We start from the raw sequence: 25,262 nt of genomic DNA, 5'->3' as shown, positions 1-25,262 counted from the left end.
ACAACATTATGATTACCTTATTGTCTTGCCTAATAAAAATATACTTATTAAAGAATGTAACGATAACCTTCCTATGATTTATAATCGAAAGAATGTTTCTAAATCAGTTTCATTATTTATTGAAAAACGAGCAACACTGTTAAATAGATTCTACCAGTGTATTGTATACTAGGTATTTACAAAAAAAGAGGAGGGTATACCTGTTGACACTGCGGCTATAGTAGATATATTTTTCATGATTTTTACTTGTTGGCTCTTTAGTACACTATATCCACACTTAATCCAACATTCAAGTTAATTTTACTGTCGTTATTATTTACCAAAATCACATATCTAGTTGCGTACCACATCTGACCTTGTTATTGGTTATGTACTACACTGTGTACTGTGTTGTAGGCTCTGCCTCTGACACTCTGACTCTGACTGATGATTTATTTATTCAAATTCAACATTCAACCGCGTGCTACTAAAGCTGGCCACAGTCTTCATACACAACACCGCGTGCGTAGACTGAAATGCGCCTCAGCTGTTTTCTAAGTTGTTTTATTTATACTTTATAGTTATACGATTACATCTGGGGAATGTGGGTAATCCCAAGATTGTTTATTATTATTTTACTTTATGTTAGTCCACGCTGTGAGGCTGCTCCCGTAAGCAAAATAACTGAGACTCGGTTTCTTTGCCGCATTCTTGTTAAAAAAATTTCCGTTTAAAAAAATCTAAGGGCACTGGGCAAACTGTTAGCGCACAAATTCTTTAAGCAGTTCTTTTAAATAAGTTTCAGCAATCACTTTTTTTGCTCAGCAAAAAGGTCTCTTTTCTGTGTTTTTTTTTTGAGAAGTTCAGTTATAAGAGGTTTAAAATCTAAAAGGTGCGAAAATACGTATGTTGGAGTCGTGAAAACTAGTATGTCGATTATTATTTTTGAGGTTGCCATGTGCCTAAATTGAAGTTTAAACATTCAGTTTCAAGATTCTGAGAAATAAACGGGACTTGTTTCAATTTAGACCGTTGTTTGTTAATTTTTAATTATGCGCGTCCATTGGACTTTTAAGCCGCCATGTTACATTGGCAATAAATAATTATAGTGCGCACATAAAGTGTTCAGCACGGCACCGAAGTTAAAATTCGAGTAGACGCGCATAATTAAAAATTAAAAAACAACGGCGAAAAATCTAAATTGAAATAAGCCTCGATTACTCTTTAAAATCTTGAAACTAAATAATGTTTAAACTTAAATTGGGTACTTGATAACCAAAATAATAACTTAGATATACCCAAGTTTTTTAGCCTCATACATAGTGTGACTAACTAGCCCGAAAAATCCGGGACATGGCCCGAATTACGAAGTCGTGTCCCGGCGTCCCGGAAAAGGCTTCCGGGCCATCCGAATTTTCAACTTTTTGGTAAAATTCTATTTTTTTCGTTATTCTTTTAAGAAAACACATCAAATTAAATTATTGGGACGAAAAAAAAATCGACAATAATTATAATTTTAAAAAATAAGCAATGTAAAGAATTAGATTGCAAGAATACATCATATTTTGTTTGTTGAGGTCAATTTAAAATATGAATGGATTGATTTTTAAATGTTTTGAAGCTGTTTTTTTGTGGCCTGTTTGGCAATTATATTTTTAACCTAAGGTTATATTTACATGGAAATCCAACATCACTTTATTTTCTAATTTTTCCTTTTTTGAGAATGATTGGAAGTCGAAACGTCAAAAACTAACAAAAATATAATTATTATTATAACCAATTGTGGCGTAATCCCATTAAACATATCATTGTCAACATAAAAATGTTAAATAATCAATAAAATGATGATATTAAAGTCCTATATTTAAAAAATAAAAAATGGCCCGATTTTCATTGAAAAGTCCCGGATTTCAAGTATTTTTTTCAGTCTTGTCCCGAATTCAACTGAATTGGAGTTGGTCACACTACTCATATATAGCCTTTAAGCCTAATAGACCAGGCCGTATCGTCGGCCCCGTTAGGTAAATTATTCCGATTTTGCATAAACTTACTCAAGAAGACGTCCTTATAACAAATCTATAGGGTGCCGGGAGATGCCGCGGACGGAAAATTGTTTAAACAATTTTTTTTTAAACAAATTTTAAAAATACATTTTTTCACTTTGTACATTTTTTCTGGATTCTTTGGGTCATTATGAGCAAAAAAGTTCTCCTGTGATTTTTCTCTAAAATTGATGTTTGTCGAGTTGTACGCGATTTAAAATTTGAAAAACGCGAAGTACCTATTTATTTGACCCTCGACCTGTAAACATCAATACGAATTAGGCGAAAGTTTATAGTGTGATAAGAAACGGGCTGAGGCCTCGCTTTTACCGTCATTATCGTGTATCAAGTGGACTTACTATTTATAAACTATTTAAAAATTAAAATATTCGGATTTAACAGTTAAAATGAGCGCTCCACCAGATTTATCGGTGAGTGTTCCTTTTTATACTGCTACTGTTAATGGTCAACCTATACAATGACATGTTCAATATCAGCAACAGCAAATTCAACCAGAATGCCCAAATGTCCTTTTTCCACAAAATTTACAACCAAATTCAGCACACATTTTAAACAACACACCAACAACTCTAATATATTATGTTCCTAGCCAAGTAGTATCACAATCTTCCTTAAACTGTCAATATAATCCTAAAATAAATCCCACATTAGCTACACCTCAAAATGAAGCTTCTGATTCTAGTCAGATGACACAAACATTACAAAGTGAAGAATCTTCAGGGGAAATCAGCGATATTGAGTCATCGGACATCCACGAATGGCAAACTGTACAACATACAGACTGTTTAGTTTTCACTTAGATATACGTACTATAAATTGCAAGACTGCTTCCTCGCTGCCCACCTATTGTCGTACCGATTCATTCAGTCATTCGTCATTCTACAGTGGCAATACGATTCATTCTGATAAGCAATGTTGCCGATTTTAGCGCTTCCTTCATTGGGGGTATATCTAATCAAACACTTAACAGACTGTAGTAACAAAAAATGTAAAATAAATCCCCGACACCATCAGAAAACGAAGACACGGTAGTAACCAGCAATAAATTTCAGGTTCTACAAAATGATAACAAAAAAGACAACAATAACAGTTCAGAAAATACCAACGAAACTCCAGAAATCTCGAAACCCCACCAATTTTTATACAGGGTGTTTCAAAAAAAGGTAACCCCGTCTCTAGGGTAGGTAAAAAACTGAAAAATAATTGGGGTTTGCTTAGTAAAAAATTTTTGTAACGCCATCCGTTTTCAAGATACAGGGCGTCGAAGAAAAAAAAATTACGCATTTTTTACGATTTTGCCGAAACTACTGGCAACATTGTAATGAAATTTTATACGAATATGTATTGGAAGCTGATACATCCCATGAATTTGTTTTTATATCTGATTCTCATAGATGGCGCTAGTTACACGGATCGTACTAAGTATTAGTCAATATAACTTTTTTAAGAGTATAATTATTAATCAAAATTTCAAGTAAACTTAAACATCATTCAATTTTACACGAAAAAGGTACTCTTGGTAAAACTCGATACTGTGTACCGTTTTCGGAATATTTTGATTTGAAAATTATGAAGTGATAGTTGATGCTGGTAGTAATGATAAAGTTCTAATAGGTGTACCTCTATTTTCTCCAAGTGTGCCATGGAAATCGGACATTTATTGATTGTTATGACGATAAATCAACAATAATTAGAGTCTTTAAACCTTGTTTCAATTTTTCAATTTTCAAAAATGCGTAAAATTTTGTTTTCTTCGACGCCCTGTATCTTGAAAACGGATGGCGTTACAAAAATTTTTTACTAAGCAAACCACAATTATTTTTCAGTTTTTTACCTACCCTAGAGACGGGTTTACCTTTTTTTGAAACACCCTGTATATGGTGTTAGACCGGGAGATATTATACCTGTCCTGCCTTTTGCAATACTTAAAGGGTAGACGAAGTACTTACAATCTCTCGAAACATCCACAAACCTGTGACATTTTCCTGTAAAAACTAGATTTTCCCAAAAAATAAAAATAGGGTTTTGCGATGAATTTATGAGTCCTGCTATATCCGTAGAATGACAGGATACTACCGATTTTATGAAGAAAATTTTTTGGGCAGGAGGGTTGCAAACGGGCTAACTAATTTTATATGTATAGTATTTTTACTACAAAAACGTTATTACGTAGGTCAAAATTTTTGACGTAAGAGAACTGTCAAAACATTAGAATGTGACTTTTCATTATTGCCATGTTTTGCCATGACAATCTAATGTTTTGACAGTTCTCTTACGTCAAAAATTTTGACCTACGTAAAAAAATACGTTTGTAGTAAAAATACTATATACAAACATGTAACGAAATAATGAAATTTTCATGATTTTCTGGGTCCTGCCAACTAAATAAATTAAACATATTTATTTCAAAATGATCAAAAAAAATATTAGCATGACGTCTCCTAATGTTTACTTGTCGCTCGGAAAATTCTGCGGAAAATTTTCACCCTGATCCCGTGATTTTCTGAGTCATGCCTTTAAAAAGTTTTAATACTCAAATGCAATCAATACTTTTTCGGTACTCGGCAGGAAGGTTAAACGGTTCTAGTAAGACGGCAGGATTCCTAGATTTGTAAGAAAATTCGTGAAAAATTCCGCGATGTTCTGAGTCATGCCATTTTGCATATGTTTCAAGAATCTTAATATAAGTCTATTTACAAAGAGACAGGATGGTTTTATAGTTATTTCGTATAAAGGGTGGGGCATTAGTGTGACAAAGTCCAATTACTCGTTTGTCGTAAGGGATACGAAAAAAAGTTATTTAGGTAAAAGTGGGGCAAAAATAGGATCATAATTTAAAAATATTTTCTAATATACAGGGCTACCCGTATTGACAGGGCGACACAAACTTATGTTTTTTTAAATGCAACACCCTGTATATAAATTTAAGGTTCCTAAGATAATTTTAAAACAATTTAACACAATTCACCTAATCCAAAAATATTTCCTAAGGGAGCTAGAGCTCTTTGCGTTAGAGCGTTTTTTTATATCTTCAGAACGCTTCCATTTCGATACACAAAAACTGGGCCGCCTTTTTATCTTCCAGAGATAAATAGATTCCATCAAATGCGAATCTCTAGTACCGGTCATAGGAGTCCGTTTTGGGTAGGACAACGGTTATTTTATCGCATAACTGTTTTGTCTTTAACTTTTAAGCATTTTTGACACTATATTATTAAGTTGTGAAGTATTCTAGTACTAAAAGGTACTCTTGCTTTAAGTCGGTAGGATGCACCGTTTTCTAGAAAAATCAATTTTAAAATTTTTCGTATTTTGAATTTAAGAAAAATTTGATTAAAAAAAAATAAAATAAACGGTGTATTTATCGACTTAAAGCAAGAGTAACTTTTAGTACTAGAATACCTCATAATTTAATACTCTACTGTCAAAAATGCTTCAAAATTAAAGCAAGTTATGAGATTTTGTTGATCTAGACCGGACGGACGTCTATGACCGATACTAGAAATTCACAATTGATAAAATCGATTCATCGTTGGAAGAGAAATAAACGTACCAGTTTTCGTTTTTCTAAATAGTTTTTTTTTAATTTTTTTTTCAAATTCAAAAACAGCAAAATTTTTCAAATCGATTTTTCTAGAACCTGGCGTATCTTACCGACTTAAAGCAAGAGTACCTTTTAGTACAAGAATACCCCATAGTTTAATAACCCAGTGTCAAAAATGCTTAAAAGTTAAACACAGAAAAGTTATGCGATAAAATATCCGTTTACCTACCCTAAACGGACGCCTATGACCGGTACTAAAAATTTACAATTGGTGGAATCGATTTATCTCTGAAAGATAAATAGGTGTACCAATTTTCGTTTGTCTAAATAGAAGTGTTCTGGAGCTATTTAAAAAAAAAACTGATTACAATACGCCACCTTTAAAGAGCTTTAGCTTTCTTAGGAAGCATTTTCGGACTAGGTGAATTGAGTTAAATTTTCTTAAAATTATCTGAGGAATCTCTGGGCTTCGTTTGTTAGAAGAGTTTCTGGACACCCTGTATAATAGGTATAATCCCTACTATAACCAATTAATTGTAAAATTATTGATTTTCTTCCTATTACTCTTATTACGTTTACTTAGATAAAAATATGATCTAGTCGCTTAAAATAAAGATCTTAGAGTTTGGTATTAGATTTGAAAGGCGTGTAAAAATCCGAGACATTACTCAGGAAAATAATATTTAATACCGTACGATTGTTTTAACGATACAAAAATTAATTTTTATGTATTAAATATCTTTGCGATTATCCTGCCACGTTATAAACGGTTTTAGATTAGGGTTTTTAAAGCATACTTGACATGCCATCACTCAGAGAATTGTGGTGATATGAATATGTTTGTATAACAACCAGCAATAATTTTACAGACTTAAAATTTTATTTTTATATACGAAATAACTACACAACCATCCTGCCTCTTTGTAAAGAGCTTTATATTAACATTCTTAAGATATGTGCAAAATGGCATGACTCAGAAAATCGTGTAACTTTCCACGAATTTTCTTACACATTTTTTAACTATGTATAGGAAAAAAGGTGTAACTAAACATCCTGCCATTTTAAATAATGTCTACTTAAAACATTTTTTATAATAAAATTTATTTTATGACTCAGAAAATCACGGAAACAGGGTGAAAATTTTCCACAGAATTTTAAAAGGGACAAGTGCAGTTAAACATTAGGAGACGGCATGCCAACATAATTTTCCATCATTTTTAAATAATTGTTTATTTGGTTAAGTTGGCAGGACTCAGAAAATTATGAAAATTTCATTATTTTCATTACATGTTTGTATATCTATATACTCCCTTAGTCCTTTTGCAACCCTCGTGCCCAAAAAATTTTCTTCATAAAATTGATAGTATCCTGTCATTCTATGGATGTGGCAGGACTAAGAAATTCATCGCAACTCCCCATTTTTTTCCTCATGAAAAATCTAATTTTCACAGAAAAATGTCACAGGAAACCCGTGGATTTTTCCATAAATTGTAAGTATTTTTTTTAACCTTCCAGTATGGCAAAGGGCAGGACTTAGAAAATCGTGGTTGAAGTTCTGTTAATATCTCCCGGTTTATGTTACTGATTACAATAAAATGGTTAATAACCTATCGGAAGTAATAACAGCAGATTCATACTATTGCACAGCATTACAAAACCACACACTAAAAATAAATTCCCGGGACTCTGAAACATACCCAAAAATGGTAAGACATTTAAATAGCAAAAGAATTGTGCATCATACGTACCAAATGAAAGAGGATAGAGCATACAGAGTAGTAATTCGTAATCTATATCATACAGTGCCCATTAATATAATAAAAAGTGAAATAGAAAAACATGGGCATTTAGTAAGCAATATTGTAAATATAAAACACAGAGTAAGTAAGGATCCTCTAATCATGTTCTACGCCGATATAGAACCTAATAAAAATAATAAAAAAATATATGAAATTCAATTTACAAACAACGCGAAAATACTTTGTTTTCGAACCACCGTATAAAAAGAATAATATTGTCCAGTGTACTACATGCCAATTGTATGGGCACTCTAAGACATACTGCAATAGACCTTATCACTGTGTTAAATGTGGAGGCAACCATATGTCAGCCGATTTTAAAAAACCTAGGGACTCACCTGCCATATGCGCTCTTTGCAATGGAGCACACACCGCAAATTACAAAGGATGCACGGTATATAAAGAGTTAATTAGCAGAAGAAACAGGGCAAGAGGAGTATCATCCAGGGGCGTCATTTGAAATTTTGGTTTGGGGGGTAAGCATTATACAGGGTGTTTCATTGGGAAACGGAAATACTTTAAATAGAGGTCACCGAGCCGGTTCTAGATATAGTACATTTTTTGCCATACCGACTTTTATAACCGAGTTACAGGGTGTTTTATCGATTTTGCCCATTTCTTTCCTAAGCCATAACTTTAGAACCACCCTGTATATTTTTTTGATATTTGGTACACATATGTCTCATTCAAAACCCAGACGACCGACATACTAACCATAAGAAAAATCCAGGTCCGGATTAACAAAACATTATAAAGTAATTGTGACCTTAAAACAACACCCTGTATATTGAAATTTTGTAAATCTGTTTGCATATTTGAAAAAGGCACAAAAAAGTAAGTTTAATGGTTTGATTCAATTTTTCGGCCAGACAATTTTATGACTTTAATTTTGAAATTATATTGAATTTTTTAAAAACTTTGACATTAAAAAGCAGATATTATTAACTTTTAGTTATAAATTATTAAAGTTAATGAATAAATACTCATTTTAAAAATAATCAATACTTATTTACCGCATCGGAACGACCCAATTACTAATGACAAGAAAAATCCAGGTCCGGATTAAGAAAAAAATATAAAGTAATTGTGACCTTGAACCAACACCCTGTATATTGAAATTTTGAAAATTTGATTGTGCATTTTAGAAGAGCATAAAAAACTGCGTTAAAAGGTGCATGCCAAATTTTTGCGCAGATAATTTAATTACGGGAATTTTGAAATCATATTGATTAATGTCAAGGTATGACACCCAGCTGCCAGAAAAATGAAGAACACTCCAAGACCCGTATTTATAGACGAGTCTCAAGACAGCGTCGATGCTCAAGACCGACCTTGAACCAAATTTGTGTTTTATAAACCGATCTCGAGGTCCGACGCTGTCTTGGGAAGTGTAAAATGACAGCCGAATCTCAAGTCCTCGATCGACCTACCTCGAGCCTGCGTTTCTAACCTAACTTTGTTTGTTTTGGTTTGAATTTTGAATAATAATTTTTTGCAATTCAGTTCCAATGTATATTTTTTGTTTTTCTAATTACAATAAAAAATGAATGAAGAATTTTTAGAGTTTATTGATTATATTGAAGAAGAAAATCCCCCGGAAAATATACAAATTCGTGATAAAAATTATAATATCTAAAATCCAATGGAGTATTACAATATTGAAGTTCATCAGGGCATTAACTTAAACAACAAAGATTTTATGCTACTTATAGGAATATAACCAGTTTTTATGAGGTTGCCCATTTTCCAAATGTACAGGTACTGTAAAGACATATTTGTTATTTAGGCTTAGGCCCTTATTATGTAAATGAATAATTGTAGGTACTAGAAGAGAGATTATGTATATTGTTGTTCAACAAGGTTATCAAGTCATTCAATATTTGATCTAAGAGCATTAAGAGCTAAAATGGAATTTTAGCTCTTGGAATCCAGGATTATTAATAGGAATATATGACAGTGGGTATGCATGCAGACACTATCTACTTACCCCACTATTACAACCAGGTATTTATTGATAATTGCTAAATAAATAGTAGGTTATTCAATAGATATAAATGAGCCCCTGAGAGCAAAAGTGGTGTGAGTCAAAGGTACTCTACTATTGTACTTTCACCATATATTTTTTGAATATAAATATATAGTTATCTTCTGTCTTTCTCTTGTTCTACATTCAACTGGAATTTGTTTATTTATTCTGATAATACATTATTGAATTTGTATAATGTTGGATATATTATTTTTTATTTTATTTCCTAATATGTATTTTTTATATTTTATTTTAAAATAAATGAGTACGAGTTTCCCTCTTTTTAAATGAGTATTTATTTGAAAACCTTTCCTTACCAAATATAAAATTAATTACACATCTGTACCTCGGAGGTAAACTACACTATGTCATTTCATGCAACTGTGTTTAGCGTGTGTTTACAACAAAGTTTAGAGCACTTAGAATGTTAATAAAAATCTGATATATCCCATAATTAGTTGAAAGACAATATGACTATATTTTAATGATAATATATAAACAATTTGTACAATCCAACTATTAAAATAAGTGCATTAAAGAAACTTATTCAAAAAAACACCATCTCGACATAGTGTGGATTACCTCCGAGGTCCAGGCATGTAAACAGCAATACTGTGATGAGCCCTCTAATAACCAGCAAAATAGCGCAAAAAAATGGAAAACATATGTTGTGAAATAAAAAGAGATGTAAAATTATCGATAGGAAACATTACATAGTTTTCCACCTTTAGACGTATTTGAGGAGTATGACAACTGTCACAGACGTCTAAAGGTGGGAAATTATGTAATGTAATGTAAATTTATAGGTTCCTATTGATAATTGTATACCTCTACTGGTTTCATCTCCTTTTATTTCACAACATATGATGTTTTCCATCTTTCGTCATTTTGCCAGTTATACTCATCACTGTATACTATTATTTATGCAGATGACATAGTCCTCTTAACAAGAAAAAAAAACTGAAGTTGTTTAGAAACTTGAGAGGTGAAGCAAGAAAATTGCATGTCTATAAATGAAACAAAATCAAAATATAAAGTGTATTGAAATGTGTACAGAGATAAAATAGAATAAATTTTTCACACTAAAAACAGGAACAAAGGCATACAAAATTGAAAATGTCAGCCAATTCAAGTATTTAGGAGTAGCAATAATTATTGGTAAATGGGAAGAAGAAAAAGGAATAGAAAAGACACTACTAAGAGAAAGCAGATCGATGGTATATTATTGAAGTCAAAAATGTATGTAGGACAGCTATATTGCAAATATGTATATGAAGCAGTTATTTGACTAGTGGCATTGTATGCTTGTGACACTTGAAAGAATAAATAAGAAAGATGAAATGAAAATAGACATCTAGTTCTGGTAGGGGCTGGCAGTTCTGGTAGACTTCTAGTTCTAGAGTTAGGACTGGCAAAAAATTATAGATATGGAAAGTCAGGTGGCTAGGTCAACATTACTTGAATGTAAGAGCGACATGTAAGACATTATTTTCGGAGGAAAAAAAGAGAAAGACCATGAAAAAAGTTGTTCGAAGCAGTAAGGAGATGTGGATGATATAGAAGTGTAGAATTGGAGGGGGAGCGTTAATGTCCAGTAGAAATGGGTAGGATATATTTACTTTTGTGCTGTTATTTGGGTAATATTGTTAATATTTTATATTAATCTTGTTGTTGCTTGATAGAAACTTCTTCTAATAATTTAATTTTATCTGACTCATTCATATTGACAATTCAGACATATATTTATACATTTTAGAGTAGATGACTTTAAAACAATATCGTTAATATTTATGAGTTGCATTCATGGGACGATTTTATTGAAACATTGTTAACTCAATTACATAAAATCAACTTTATCTCAAGAATTTGAGTTTAAGAATTTAAACATTAAACAAATTTAATTTCAAACTTAAATTGAGGCTTATTCCCATGAAAATAGTAAATTGCATTTTACATAAGTTCCACCTGTCATGGTTTCTTCTTTGTTTTAAGTCAGATGAAGTCTATAAACATAGAAGAAAGCTTACACCATTAATAAAAAGTCAGGTATTACTAGTAAAGGATATCTCCCAGTGTTTTCTCTAAGTAGGTACTTTGAATATTTCATTAAAACCCATTACTCCCAACCAAGAATAAAGTAATAATATCATAGTATTCTGTTATACTGGGGTAATATCAAAGAATATATTTATACTTTCCTTTAATATGCAATCCTTTACCACAAAGAAAAGAAATCCTTTACCTCATAATGAAAAGATATTATGAGAGGTCATTAACCTTTGAAAAAATAGCATGTTATTGATTTAGAAAAATAAAAATTTAAACTTTCCACCAATAAAATAAACTTATTTAACTCAAAACATTGTAATAATTTATTTTCAAAAAACAAATTACATCTATAAAAACATTGCAAATATATTTGACTTGACGATTGACAGAATATCGTTTTTAGTTGGTGTTCTATGTCAAAATCGCTTAAAATCCCTAATTTTCCAGCCTCGAGATCAATCTTGACCGAGAATAGCCGAAGACTCGTTTATAAAACAGAACGTGGTCTTGAGCACGACGTCGATGTAAGATCGTCTTGGCTGAGACCGATCTCGAGATCGATCTTGAGTACTGACTATAAATACGGGGCCAAATGTACTTAGAGAATCGATTCGAAATATTTTAAAACGAGCAACGAAATGCATCGAACAAAATGGCGGACATTTTGAGCAACTGTTATAGTTCAAATATTTTTAATTTATGTTAAATTATTAAATTGTAACGAATTTTTGTTTTATTAGATATAGCAGTTTTTTTAATTCTTTATTAAATCATTAAAATATCCCAATTCTCGCCATTCTAATTTTTAATGGTGTGCATATAGCTACAAATCCAGAGAATCTAAGAAGTCAGCGTAGTAAATAAGTATTAAGTATTTTTAAAATAAGTATTGATTCATTAACATTAAATTATTATTAAAAGTTAACAATACCTGGTTTTTAATCTCAGAGTTTTTTAAAATTTCAATATAATTTCAAAATTGATGTAATTAAAACAACGGCTAAAAAATTAAAATGAGCCTTTAATCACAGTTTTCCATGCTCTTTTAAAATGCGCAGACAAATTTTTATAATTTCATTATACAGGGTGTTGGTTCAAGGTCACAATTACTTTGTATTTTTTTTCTTAATCCGGACCTCGATTTTTCTTGTCAGTAGTAATTGGGTCGTTCCAATGTGATAAATAAGTATTGATTATTTTTATTTTTAAAATTAGTATTTATTCATTAACTTTAATAATTTATAACTAAAAGTTAATAATCTCTGCTTTTTAATGTCAAAGTTCTTAAAAAATTCAATATAATTTCAAAATTAAAGTCATAAAATTGTCTGGCCGAAAAATTGGAGCAAACCATTAAACTTACTTTTTTGTGCCCTTTTCAAATATGCAAACAGATTTTCAAAATTTCAATATACAGGGTGTTGTTTTCAGGTCACAATTACTTTATAATTTTTTGTTAATCCGGACCTGGATTTTTCTTATGGTTAGTATGTCGATCGTTTGGGTTTTGAATGAGACATAATATGTGTACCAAATATAAAAAAAAATATACAGGGTGGTTCTAAAGTCATGGCTTAGGAAAGAAATGGGCAAAATCGATCAAACACCCTCTAGCTCGGTTATAAAAGTCGGTAGGGCAAAAAATGTACTATATCTAGAACCGGCTCGATGACCTCTATTCACCATTAAAGTATTTCCGTTTCCCAATGAAACACCCTGTATATACAATCCATTATATATGCAAACATAATACAAAATTGATCTATTTTTTGTAAATTTCAGTCATTTTCAGGATCGGGGGGTGGGCAAATGCCCCCAAAATAATAATAACGAAGAACAAGTTAAAAACTTCTTAGATACTCCATGCCCAATGATGCTACCAATCAAATGCTTTACTCCTAATAATGTGAAAGAACAAATTTCTAGATGCAATAACTACAAAGCACCAGGCTTCGACATGATCACCGGGCTAATATTAAAAAAATTACCCAGAAAAGCAATTGTCCTACTAACAATGATATATAATAGTATCATAAGATTAACCTACCACTCGATTAACTGGAAGTTCGCACAAATAATTATGATTAGTAAACCAAATAAACCACCAAATATTGCTACCTCTTATAGACCAATCAGCTTACTTCCAATAATGTCAAAAATCTTAGAAATACTTCTGCTCCAAAGAATCTCAAAAGACATCGAAATTGATTCAGTGATCCCAACACACCAGTTTGGTTTCCGCGAAGCCCATTCAACTCTACAACAATGCCATAGGATTGTTAAAAACATTAATGCATGCATCGAAGAAAAACAATTTGCACTGCTGCCTTCCTGGATATATAACAAGCCTTCGACGGTGTTTGGCATGACGGCCTCCTGAATAAACTTAAGTCATCCTTTCCCACTCCTCACTATCTACTCTTAAAACCATACCTCACAGAACGTCACTTTCAAGTCAGATTCCTTGCAGAAACCTCTCATTACTATCCCATAAAATCCGGTGTCCCTCAAGGAAGTGTCCTGGGTCCCCTCCTGTAGCTCATATACACTGCTGATATCCCGACAACAAATACGACCACAGTAACCATGTTCGCAGATGACACTGCCATAATATCCATCGATGATGACCCCCCAAGTAGCATCAGGAAACCTTCAAATACACCTGAATCTACTACAAGACTGGATGAATAGATGGAAAATCAAAGTTAACCATACTAAGTCTAATCAAATTACATTCACCAACAAGAACATCGTATGTCCTGGAATCACACTGAACAATATATTACTACCAGTAAAAATAGAAGTCAAATACCTGGGCATGACAATTGACCAAAAGCTCAATTGGAAAGCACACATCTTGTCAAAAAAATCCAAATCAACATGAAAATACGTCAAATGAATTGGCTAATAGGCCGAAAATCGCAGTTATCTACAGATAATAAACTTCTCTTGTATAAGTGCATAATAAAGCCTATATCTTCATATGGAGTGCAATTATCTTCTAATACCAAAATCATTCAGAGAATCCAATCCAAAATACTCAGAATGATTTTCAGCGCCCCGTGGTACGTTAGTAACAAAACACTGCATGGCGACTCTGGTCCTTTGGTATACCGTTCGTTGAAGACGAAATCAGCAGACTAACAAGAAATTATTTAGAACATCTGCCAGCCCACCCCAACGAGGAAACAAGACAACTACATCTCCAAGTCAGACGAAGATTGAAAATACATTGGCCAAAGGATTTTATTCTTTCAATTTTACTTTCAAATTATAATCAAACATTAATTTAATTTGTTAGTGTTAGTATTAGGAGTGTTATCAGTGGATAACTTCTCCTCTCATGTATTTGCAATACTCACATTAATTTACTAATAGCTACACGCTACACTCACGTTTAGCTAAACGCGAAAATGGTTATTTTCAAGACCTAATACCTCGGTTAAAAAATATTATTATGAAAGTCAGAAAGTAACTAAATCAAAGTTTAAAATCCCCCCTACATAGTCCTGAAGAAATTTGTGTCATTAATTTATTACTTAGTTGTTATCTTTAATTAATAGCAAGTACATAACAATGTGAGTGCGAGTAAGATGCATCATTGGACTGCCGGAATGGAGCATCTCCTAAGAAAAGCTATAGATCAAGAAAAGCTGTCTCGCTTGTGCGTTAGAAGAAAGCAGCTTATATTAAGCATGGCCTATAACAGAGGTTACCAAACTCCTTTAGTCCGAGCAATTTTTCAAAATTCGAAATTTTTCGCGAGCCACATTAATGTATTTTAAAAAAGTACGCAAGAAAGGATTAAATTAGTTTTTGTGCTGAGGTTATATCTATTGAAAACTCATTGTATTAAATTTAAATATTGATAATATTTGAAAATATTTATGTTAAGTACATAGATACTCCTTTTCATCATTGTTTAAAATTTGGTAAAAAATTGGTGGTGACAGCAGTTCTCAGTAATTTTACGAATTCTAAAGTGTAATAAAATGATTCACATCAGCGTGTTCGGAATATGGAAATATTTAATCACCCAGCCTTTTTTAAAAATTCAGGATACTTCGATTCTGGTAGAAATTTTCGAAATTCAGTCATCGCCGCCGACTTATATTTTCATTGTAGAGCTTGATCTGCTTGCATATCTACTTATTATTTATAATTCTAATTCTACAGATGTTTTTTGAGTGACAGCTAATTATATAGGAAATAGAAAACTCACGTTCGATTATGTTAATTTCAAATGGAATCAGAAAAAAAATTAAGGAACTATTGAAACTATTTTAAGTCTCGAAATCTCTTTTTGGATTCGGTCAATATTCCTTCTAGATTCTTTATAGAAGTACTCGTCGAATTTTTCTTTTTTTTTTCACCCAATTATAAAAATGTGAAAAAATTGAATTATCGACTTCCGTCTGTCCGTTAGTAACCACACCTCTTCCGTCAGTATACAAAATAAAAAAACAAATGGCTGCTAACAGTATTGTTACTCAGTGGTATAACTTTTATATCTTTGTCATCTTTTTCAATAACCATTTTAAGCAATTCTGATATTGACCGTCTTACTAAATTCTCTCGTATAGCATGATTTTTTAGTGTTTTAGCGATGAAAAAAAAATTGGATAACTACCCTTAACAACACGATTATTAGTAAAGTTGAAGTATGAGCAGTAAATTGTTTTACTGTTCTTTCCTCCCCTTAGCAGTCAAATTAACCACTGTGTTGGGAAACATCTACCTAAACTCTTAAATGCACGAAAATAATCGAAACAGCATTGAAAGAAGGTAGCACGAAGATTTTTGTCTATTTTTTATAATGTTCAGGTAATTTTTGTATTAAACACCAGTTCTTCAATTCTTATCGATTTTTCCTATATTTTATCTACAACACATATGACATAATATGCATACATAAACTATCATTCATAATCATAATAAGTTTTTTTTTACTCTACTCCACAAACTTTTTTGGTTTGCCTTGCTCTCACACGTTCAGTAGACAGCACACAGCACTTTTATTAAACACAACTAGTTCTAAAAGATTTTACTGTTCTAACAGCATCCTAATATAATAAAAAAAATAAACGACTATCTTTTTATTGCTACGTACAGGAATAATATTAATAAATTAAAACAGTTTAACAAGTAATTACACTTAACAAGAGTTTAATTAACATCATAAAGAAGTGATACAGTTAAAAGTTACCTAAGTTTAATCTGAATTTCATTCAGAGTTCGTTTTCTAGTTTCTACATAATAGAATTTAACAATTATGAGAGCAATTACTAAAATAACCAATGAAATATAAATATCAATATAATAGGTCTCACTAGCTAATACTTTAATTTGGTTTATCTCTAAGACGAATAACTGTAAAATAAACAATAAAGCTGTCGAAATACCAGCATATATTCCTTTTTTGTCAAGAGGGAATATTTCGCCTAGCAATACAAAGCGGATTGGACCAGCACCTACATTAGAAGATATAAGAAACAAAATATATAACACAAAGCTTGCATTAGCGGAATACGTTTTCCATATGGTAAAAAGTAAAAATACTATTAGTACCAGAATCATTCCCCCAAACGATAGCATAAGCGTCCATTTTCTGCCAACTGTGTCCACAACAAATAGAATCAGAAACGAAGCCATAAATGGTACGATACCTAAAAATCATCGGCATGAGAAAAATTATCTGTTTATCAATGTAAATTATAAAAATAAAATGTACAATAAAAAATTACTCCATCAAGTGAAAACCTATGAAACTAACAATATATAAAGAGACCAATAATTACATTAAACAACAGAAAAAATATGTATTGTTTTAGAAAAGATTAAACAATTATCTATATATATTATTACTAGATCCTACACAAGTTTTTGGTTTAGAAAGGTCGCAATTAAACCACAGACATAAATATTATGATATACGACATACGTGATAGAGAAGTTTTAAATTAGTCCGTTCTTTAACGGTAAAATATTTCAAAACCTCTAAATTTTAAAGAACCGCTTGGATTGACATGAAATTTGGCATACACATAGCTAACAAGTCAAACAAAAAAAGTGATATTGTGCCGATATGTGCTTTTGCCCTGGGGGTGGTTTTCACCCCCTCTTGGGGGTGAAAAAATATTCGTCCAAAAAAGTCAGAAAATGGATAAACTGGCTAATTTTAAGTCACTCTTGTTCTATAGAGTTTTTTCACTAAGTCAATACTTTTCGAGTTATTTGACAGTGAATATGTTAATTTTTTCAACAAAATAACCACGCTTTTAGACGGTTTTTCGCAAATAACTCAAATAGTAAGTATTTTGTCGAAAAAACATTCTTAGCAGAAACATAGCCTGTAAAAAATTTAAAAAAATGGTGTATATATCACGTCTCTACACCTAGTAGCAGCAGAGTTATAGCTAATGAAAAATAGGTTCATATTCGTCAAATTCCAAATGCAATACTTTAACGTGAAATAACCAAAAATGAAGCACATTTCGGGGAAAACTCATTTCAATTTATTTAAAGTGTTTAAAAATAGCTTCATTTTTGTTTCATAAAAAAAATTTCTAGCATCAAAATTAAACAAGTTACGCTCAAAATAAAGTTAGTCCCTTTTGGTTTTGGTAAAAAAATCGAGAAAATCACCCCCTAATTAGTATCTTAAATGAACTTAATCGTTACGACTTCACAAGTTTCTTGACTCTTGTATATATTGTTTATATGATCTGTAAGTTTCATCGGTTCAAAGTCCTTATTATTGAAAGGGCTGTAGTTAAAATGGGTTGAACGAGTCACTGATCACGAATGTATGCAAATTTAGAAACACCAAATCTTAATCAATTTTTGTCTAACAGAAAAACAAAAAAATACATGATATTCAGAACAACAAATCTGACTTTTTTTGTTTTTCGAGATTTTTGGTATCTCTAACAATTTTTAAGTTATTTTGAAAAAAAAGCATATTTTTCAAAATTTAAATTTTAAAAAATTTTATTTTTAAACCAAATTTTTTCAAAAATAAGCAATTTGAATCAATGAAACTTACAGATCATATAAACACAACATAAGTAAAATAATTTGTGGAGCGGTAACGATTAATTTCATTTAAGTTGCTAATTAGGGGGTGGTCTTCCCGATTTTTTTTTGCAAAAACAAAAGGGACCATCTTTATTTTGAACGTAACTTGCTTAAATTTAATGCTAGAAACTTTTTGTAAAAACAAAAATAAAGCTTTTTTTAAACACTTTAAAAAAGTTATAATGAGTTTTTCCCAAAAAGTTCTTAATTTTTTGGATATTTCACGTCGAAATATTTTATTTGAAATTTGGTGAATATGAATATATTTTTCATTGGCTATAACTCTGGTTCTACGAAATCCAGAGACCTAACACGTACACCATTTTTTTTACTTTTCTATGGGCTATATTTTCACTAGGAACGTTTTTTTCGACAAAATACTTACTTTTTGAGTTATTTGCGAAAAACCGTCTAAAAATGTGGGTATTTTGTTGAAAAATGAACATATTCACTCGCAAATAACTCGAAAAATGTTGACTTGGCGAAAAAGCTCTATAGAACAAAAGTTACTTAAAATTAGTCAGTTTACCCATTTCCGGACTTATTTTGGACATATATTTTTTCACCCCCAAGAGGGGGTGAAAGTCACCCCCAGGGCAAAAGCACACATCGGCACAATATCACTTTTTTTCTTTGACATGTAAGCTATACGTATGCCAAATTTCATGTCAATCCAAGCGGTTCTTTAAAATTTAGAGCAAAAGCCGTGAAAGAATGGACTAAATGTAAATGGTGTGAGTGTGAGTCAAAGTAGGTTACCAACGTAAGTATTCTATACACGGACCCAGTGAGAACGAAAAAATAATAGACGATCCGATATAAGGTCGATCGGCACCGAACTGTTTAATGGATAAAAATTATTAGATATGTAATTTAGTATGTTAACAATTATAAAAAACACGGAGTGTCGGATGTAATTATGTCCTGACTATAATGGGAACTTGCATAAAATTTTAAATTCGAAAAAAATGCTATAATTCATAGCAGAACATAATTTAAAACATATATCAAAAAAAAGTTTTCTTGTTTTCTTTCATTATAGTATTTTAAATCTTCGCCATTAATTCATTAGGTTTAGCATTCATTTGACACTCAGTTTTATAAATATTTTTTCTATTCTCATACTTTAATATATCAATTATGATTTCACTACCTGTATCATAATGACCTTCATTATGATACATATTTTCATTACGATACAGATTTTTAACCAAAAGAACCGCGATATGGCATTAGCGATGGAGGTATCACATGCGCAGTGACCAATGGCGAGTCAAATATAATACGCTTTGACAGTTCTCAATATGTAACCAAACTGACTAATTTAAAAATTAAATCTTTTTAAGATGTCTGAAGACGATAGGGATATTAAAAATTTATGCTCAAATTAATTTTAATAATAATTGTAATGGAAAATATAAATCTATCAACAAAATAATTAATTTATCCATAGTGTAGGAAGCAGAGGTTGAACCTCGCAAAATAGACACAAGTCTGGTTTTATCTTTTTTGGTATATCAGGGGGTGCTTATCATTAGACTAACTTTCTCTTAAAAAATTTCGCCCCGTAACCCCCCTTTTCATCTCTTTAAAGGGGGTAATTTGTGGTTTTTGCGAAACGTAGCCCTTCCTGTACGTTTTGAAAAAAATTTACTTAATAGTAAAATGAAGAGGACTATATTTCCTACTATTTATTTCCCGACAGTATATGTCTATCACCCACCGTTTGGTGGGGGTATTTATGACGATAAATTATAAATAAATATTAGTCTATTTTAACAGGAGATCACTCTTATAACATATTTTTAAAAAACCTTTCAATATCTTGGATAGTGAAAATTGCAATGACAATTATTTTATTTTCTACCAATTTTCCTCAACATAAAAGAAACATTTTCATTATTTTTTGATGTTACTGTAGGTATATTAACACCAATTGAAAATAAAGTAACACAAAATTTAAGTATCTTTAAAAATAATATGGTAGTACCTACTAAAAAATTTCTGACCATAAATCTTCAATCAAAAACAAGTCTGGTTTTAAAAAAAAACACGAATTGTAAAATATACAGGGATGTTTTTGTCACAAAGGATATTGTTTTTTTTTTTCAAAAAGGATTGCTTTGTTAGTAACATTTCAAAACATACTTACTTATGACTAAGCGTCCTACCCAAGGATTCCAAGAACTATCAGATATTGACCGCACGGCGTAATAAGGAAACACATAAACTGCATACGTAAAAATATAAACGCTTATCATTAGGAGTAAAGGTTTTATCCAACTTCGTTTGATCGACCAAAAAATGATACCAGCTCCAGTTTCAATACTTTTTATATATTTTATACCACTTTGAATTTCATCATACTCCAACTCAGTGTTAACTGCAAAACTCCGTATATATGTTAAACTTTCTTTAGCTAATCCTTCTTTTCCTTTATTCAAATAATAATAAGGTGTTTCTCTTACAGCTGTCCCAGTTAAAAGTATACCAAACATTGCCAATATTATAGAACTATAATTTTTAAAAGGCATCATATCGGTTTCAACAAAAACGGACAAAATAATTCTACCGATAATTATTATAAATACACCTAATTGTTGTGATGGATACATCAGGCCAATTAATCTACCCCTCATATCTTTTGTACTTATTTCCCCAATAAACATTGGTACCACCGTATACGTTCCACCTATTGATAGACCTGCTATAAAGCTTGCCCCACAACCAACCACATAGTCCGAAGTTGCTTGAAACATGATTGAAGATATCAGTAATGGCAAGTATATAGCAGTTATTGTACGTTGTCTACCAATTACTTCAGCTAAAGCACCAAAAAATAACGATCCGATTAGTCCTCCCAGTTTTGACGACATGATAAACTTGGTTATTAACGAAATGCTTATTTCCTTTATATTCAAAAACCTATAAACCTGAAACTGGTAACTAACTTCGGTCATCCCAGCGTATACCATAAGTAGACATCCTGTAATAATAATAGTTATAAATAGTACAGAAAGCATAAATTATAAATATATAGAATACATGTATAATTTGTATAATCTATTAACTATTTAGTAATTTTTTTTTTGCCAAATTGGCAAAATTACTGACTAAAATCACTAGCCAGTTGTATCTGAGATTAGCGAACCGACTATATGAAATGTTGTTTGGAATAAAAAATTATGGTCTGATATGTGCTATTACATCCTTCTAATGGAAAAAAATATTTGGAGATTTTTCTCAAATTATGGATACCAACAATATTTTCATCTATAACTCTTTTATTTTTAATTTGACGAAGAAAAGTTATTGTTAATAAAAAGCTCTTCATGGTCTAAGATTTATGATGCAACCATCATATATCAAATTTAAATAATTTTATACGAGGTATATAAAAAATATGAATTTCGATCAAGAGTAAAGTACCCTTATAGTTCAAAACATTTAAATTTAATTAGAATGATATAATTGCACATTAAAACATAATTTTTAATTCTAAACAATTTTTTATAATAGCAAATTTCCATATTATTATGAATTAAAATACATAAATAAACAAAATTTTCGTTATGATAATGCTCGCATTTTCAGCTTGTTTTAATCTATTTTTGATGATGTGTAACAAGATTTTACTAGCATGTGTTATTAGTGACAGTTTGCGGTAGTTTTCACATCTGGTAGTAGTTCCTTTTTTGTGTCGCGGGATATACATTGAGGTACACCAATCAGATGGCCATTTTCCTGAATTCCAAACAGCGACACAGATAGAATGAATGATATGTAATTCTTTGTCACCTAGTACCTAGTATTTCACATGGTATTAAATCAATGCCTCGTTGGTATTGAATCAATACACATAATATAGTACGTACAAAATTTATTTCACCGAAGAGATGACGGTCGCGAAATAACTCCTTTTTCCCCATCCTAAAATAGGTTTTACATTTATTTTAAATTTAAATACTTCTATACAATTTATATATACAAACACATAATATACTTATATATTTACAAAATTTATTTCGCCGAAGCGAAGACGGTCGCGATGATGGTCGCGAAATCAAGCTTTTTTACCCATCCTAAAATAGGTTTTACATTTGTTTTAAATTTAAATACCTCTACACAATTTATACATACATACGCATAATATATAGCATAAGCGATGACGGTCGCAATGACGGTCGCGATGACGGTCGCAATGACGGTCGCGATGACGGTTGCAATGAGGGTCGCGATGACGGTCGCAATGACGGTCGCGAATTCAATGCTTTTTTCCCTATCCAAAAATCGCACAACGTCCCTAAAGAAGTTTTCACTTAAAAAACCGCGAATTTGATTCCTTATAAATACCCTCGTCTGCCGCTCTGGTTTCCGCCTCTGGACATTTTACTTATGTCATGGTCTACTTATTCCCAAATTTTGGTGCGATATCTTGATCCCGAACGTCACAAAAAAAACCCTTAGAATTATTATATTTACCCCTGCCCCCACCCATTTGTCGGTCACGCAGCGTTCCGATCCTAGAGATTTTACTTACGTCATGACCTACTTATTTAAAACTTCTGGTGCACTATCTCGATCATAAGCGTCACAAAAAAAATAATAAAAACCGCGATTATGACCCCTTATAACTACCCTCGTCCCCCTCTCTGGTTTCTGCCTGTTAAAGAAAGTCATGTACACAACTTATTCATCATATCTTGGCATAGTTTGTCCATATTACTTATCACGAGCAAAATCCGCTCCCAGTTCTTGGACTATTTCGCGTTCGACTTAAATAGTCATTTTCTACAACCGTGTTAAAAATGCAATTTTTAGCACTCCATACGAGCGTTAAAAATGCTACTTTAACACTAGTGCTTTAAAATTGTTATGGCACTGCAATTCGTATTGACCGTATAGGCAATTTTGATGTAATGTCAAAAAAATATAAAAATGGAATGTCAGTCAAGTTCAAGTAAAAGTTTTTGTAGATATTGTCCTGTAATTACGTTTGTAGAAAAAATATTGTATGATATTATGCGTGTTAAAAAGTACATTTTTAAGGCACTCATGTGAGGCAAACTTTCACATGCGTGCCTTAAACGTGTACTTTTAACACTTATATCATAAATAACTATTTATGTAGTAAGTGCTAAAAGTACAATTTTAAGGCACGCACGTGAAAGTTTCACATGAGTGCCTTAAAAATGTACTATTTAACACGTATATCATACAATATTTTTTCTACAAACGTTATAAATTTATAAAATACAATATATTTGTTAATTGCTGAAACCATGAACCTATGACCCGTAAAAGGTAGAACTGGTTGTCTACACTCGGGGGGAATGTCTAAAAATTCTTAGCGAAAATATTATACCGTTACATAAACTTGTTTTTGCTACAAACGTATTAAAAATGCAATAATACAGTTTAAATTAAATTTTAAAAAACCTTTTAAACATCCTTTTTCAAATTGCGCAAGTTGTAATATTAATAATAATGTTAATAAATGAAATATAAATATTTTGCGTTTCCCAATTTGACGATTCACTTTTAACTGCAGTGCCTTCAAAATTTTAAGGCACTAGTGCTTTACAGTAGGATTTTTAACGCTCCTATGGAGTGCTAAAAATTGCATTTTTAACACGGTTGTAGAAAAAATACTTTAAGCCGGATTTTGCAAGCAAATATACAGAATTATTGGAATCACACATTTCAGACAGAGTTTTTAGGGTTAAGCAGGAAGAAGCCAACTTCTCTCAGTATCAGTGCAAAATTGCAATAAAATTATTAATGCACCTGTACCATTCCTGTATTTTTATTTTTATTTATTTTTCTACTAAGAAAAATCCCAATTGGAAGCAATCCTCCAGTAATAATGAGTACAACCACTGTATGACATATCAAAATAAAGCAATTTTTTTATTCTACATTCGATATAATGAAAGTGTTAGAATGAAGTTTATAAGTATCAGACTGTTATGTTCAAGTGGAACCTGTTTTCGACGAAAAATTACAGTAAAAGCAATTAACTGAAATGAATAAAAAAAATCTAAGTAATACTCGACCTATTTGATGACATTAGTTTAAGTAGTGAAAGTATATTTACCTGTAGCAACGCCTGCGAACAATTCTGAATTTCCCATTTTTTGATAACTTCAAAATAATTTTCAAACCTATTTTTTCAGCTTATTTGTTTTATTTCATTTTTATCTACTAAAATAATAACCACTACACTTTCAGTTCTTAGTTTATTTCATTGCACAACGAAATGCAAACGAGTTGAATGGTATTCCTATAGATTTCGTTGGTATTGGTATTTTTATGATCGCATGGGGCTACCCAATGTAGCACCGGCAGTTTCATGTCAGCAAAATCTCTGAACGAGGAAGGAGTAGGAGGGTCTACATGCAGTCTACACACAACTCGTTCACCTCTTGTAGCGGCTGTGTTGCCAATTCAATGCAATTTTACTGAGTTCAGTAGAATTTAATCAAGTTTATTAGTGTTCAATATTACATTTTTTAAATAGACAAAAAAATAAAATTAGTACTGTGGAGTTGTATTGGATGATTATGTTATTACTTTATTAGAAAAAAAGTCGCATCTACCAAAAGGGTGTTGGCCACGGAACAAAATATTTTTTATATTTATATAATGAGATGTTCAAAATTATGGAATAAATTTGGGATGGATTTCGAGGGAAAATTTTATGGATTTTTTCTAAAAAAAGCCAC

General features: G+C 31.4%; 2 protein-coding genes across 2 annotated transcripts in view; both read right to left on the bottom strand.

Moving 5' to 3' along the window:
• The window catches only part of LOC126885984 (uncharacterized), a 44,864-nt gene extending 44,368 nt beyond the window's left edge, over positions 1-496 (bottom strand). Inside the window, exon 1 of the mRNA XM_050652822.1 lies at positions 201-496. Within this exon, the coding sequence (XP_050508779.1) occupies positions 201-237 (37 nt within the window). The 5' untranslated portion in view covers positions 238-496. The remainder of the gene's footprint in view (positions 1-200) is intronic.
• Positions 497-16,541: 16,045 nt separating this feature from the next.
• On the bottom strand, positions 16,542-24,916 carry LOC114329165 (facilitated trehalose transporter Tret1-2 homolog). Its single transcript, XM_028278184.2, has 3 exons — positions 24,635-24,916; positions 20,690-21,523; positions 16,542-17,126 (listed from the first exon to the last, which is right to left on the bottom strand). The coding sequence occupies exons 1-3, from the start codon at positions 24,669-24,671 to the stop codon at positions 16,663-16,665; spliced, it is 1,335 nt and encodes a 444-aa protein (XP_028133985.2). The 5' UTR covers positions 24,672-24,916; the 3' UTR covers positions 16,542-16,662.
• Between the last annotated feature and the right edge of the window lie 346 nt (positions 24,917-25,262).

The sequence above is a fragment of the Diabrotica virgifera genome, chromosome 6 (genome assembly GCF_917563875.1).
Source record: "Diabrotica virgifera virgifera chromosome 6, PGI_DIABVI_V3a".
NCBI classification, from domain to species: domain Eukaryota; kingdom Metazoa; phylum Arthropoda; class Insecta; order Coleoptera; family Chrysomelidae; genus Diabrotica; species Diabrotica virgifera.
Note: the sequence above shows the minus strand (reverse complement) of the source record. Positions and strands in the feature narration are given on the sequence as shown.

What these genes read in the sequence shown, in the direction of transcription:
- LOC114329165 (XM_028278184.2), bottom strand. Translation starts at nt 24,671, where the DNA reads ATGGGAAATTCAGAATTGTTCGCAGGCGTTGCTACAG. An exon ending in GTTCGCAGGCGTTGCTACAG is followed by an intron (nt 21,524 to 24,634) that starts GTAAATATACTT and finishes TTATTATTACAG; the next exon opens with GATGTCTACTTATGGTATAC. An exon ending in GGTAGGACGCTTAGTCATAA is followed by an intron (nt 17,127 to 20,689) that starts GTAAGTATGTTT and finishes GATGATTTTTAG; the next exon opens with GTATCGTACCATTTATGGCT.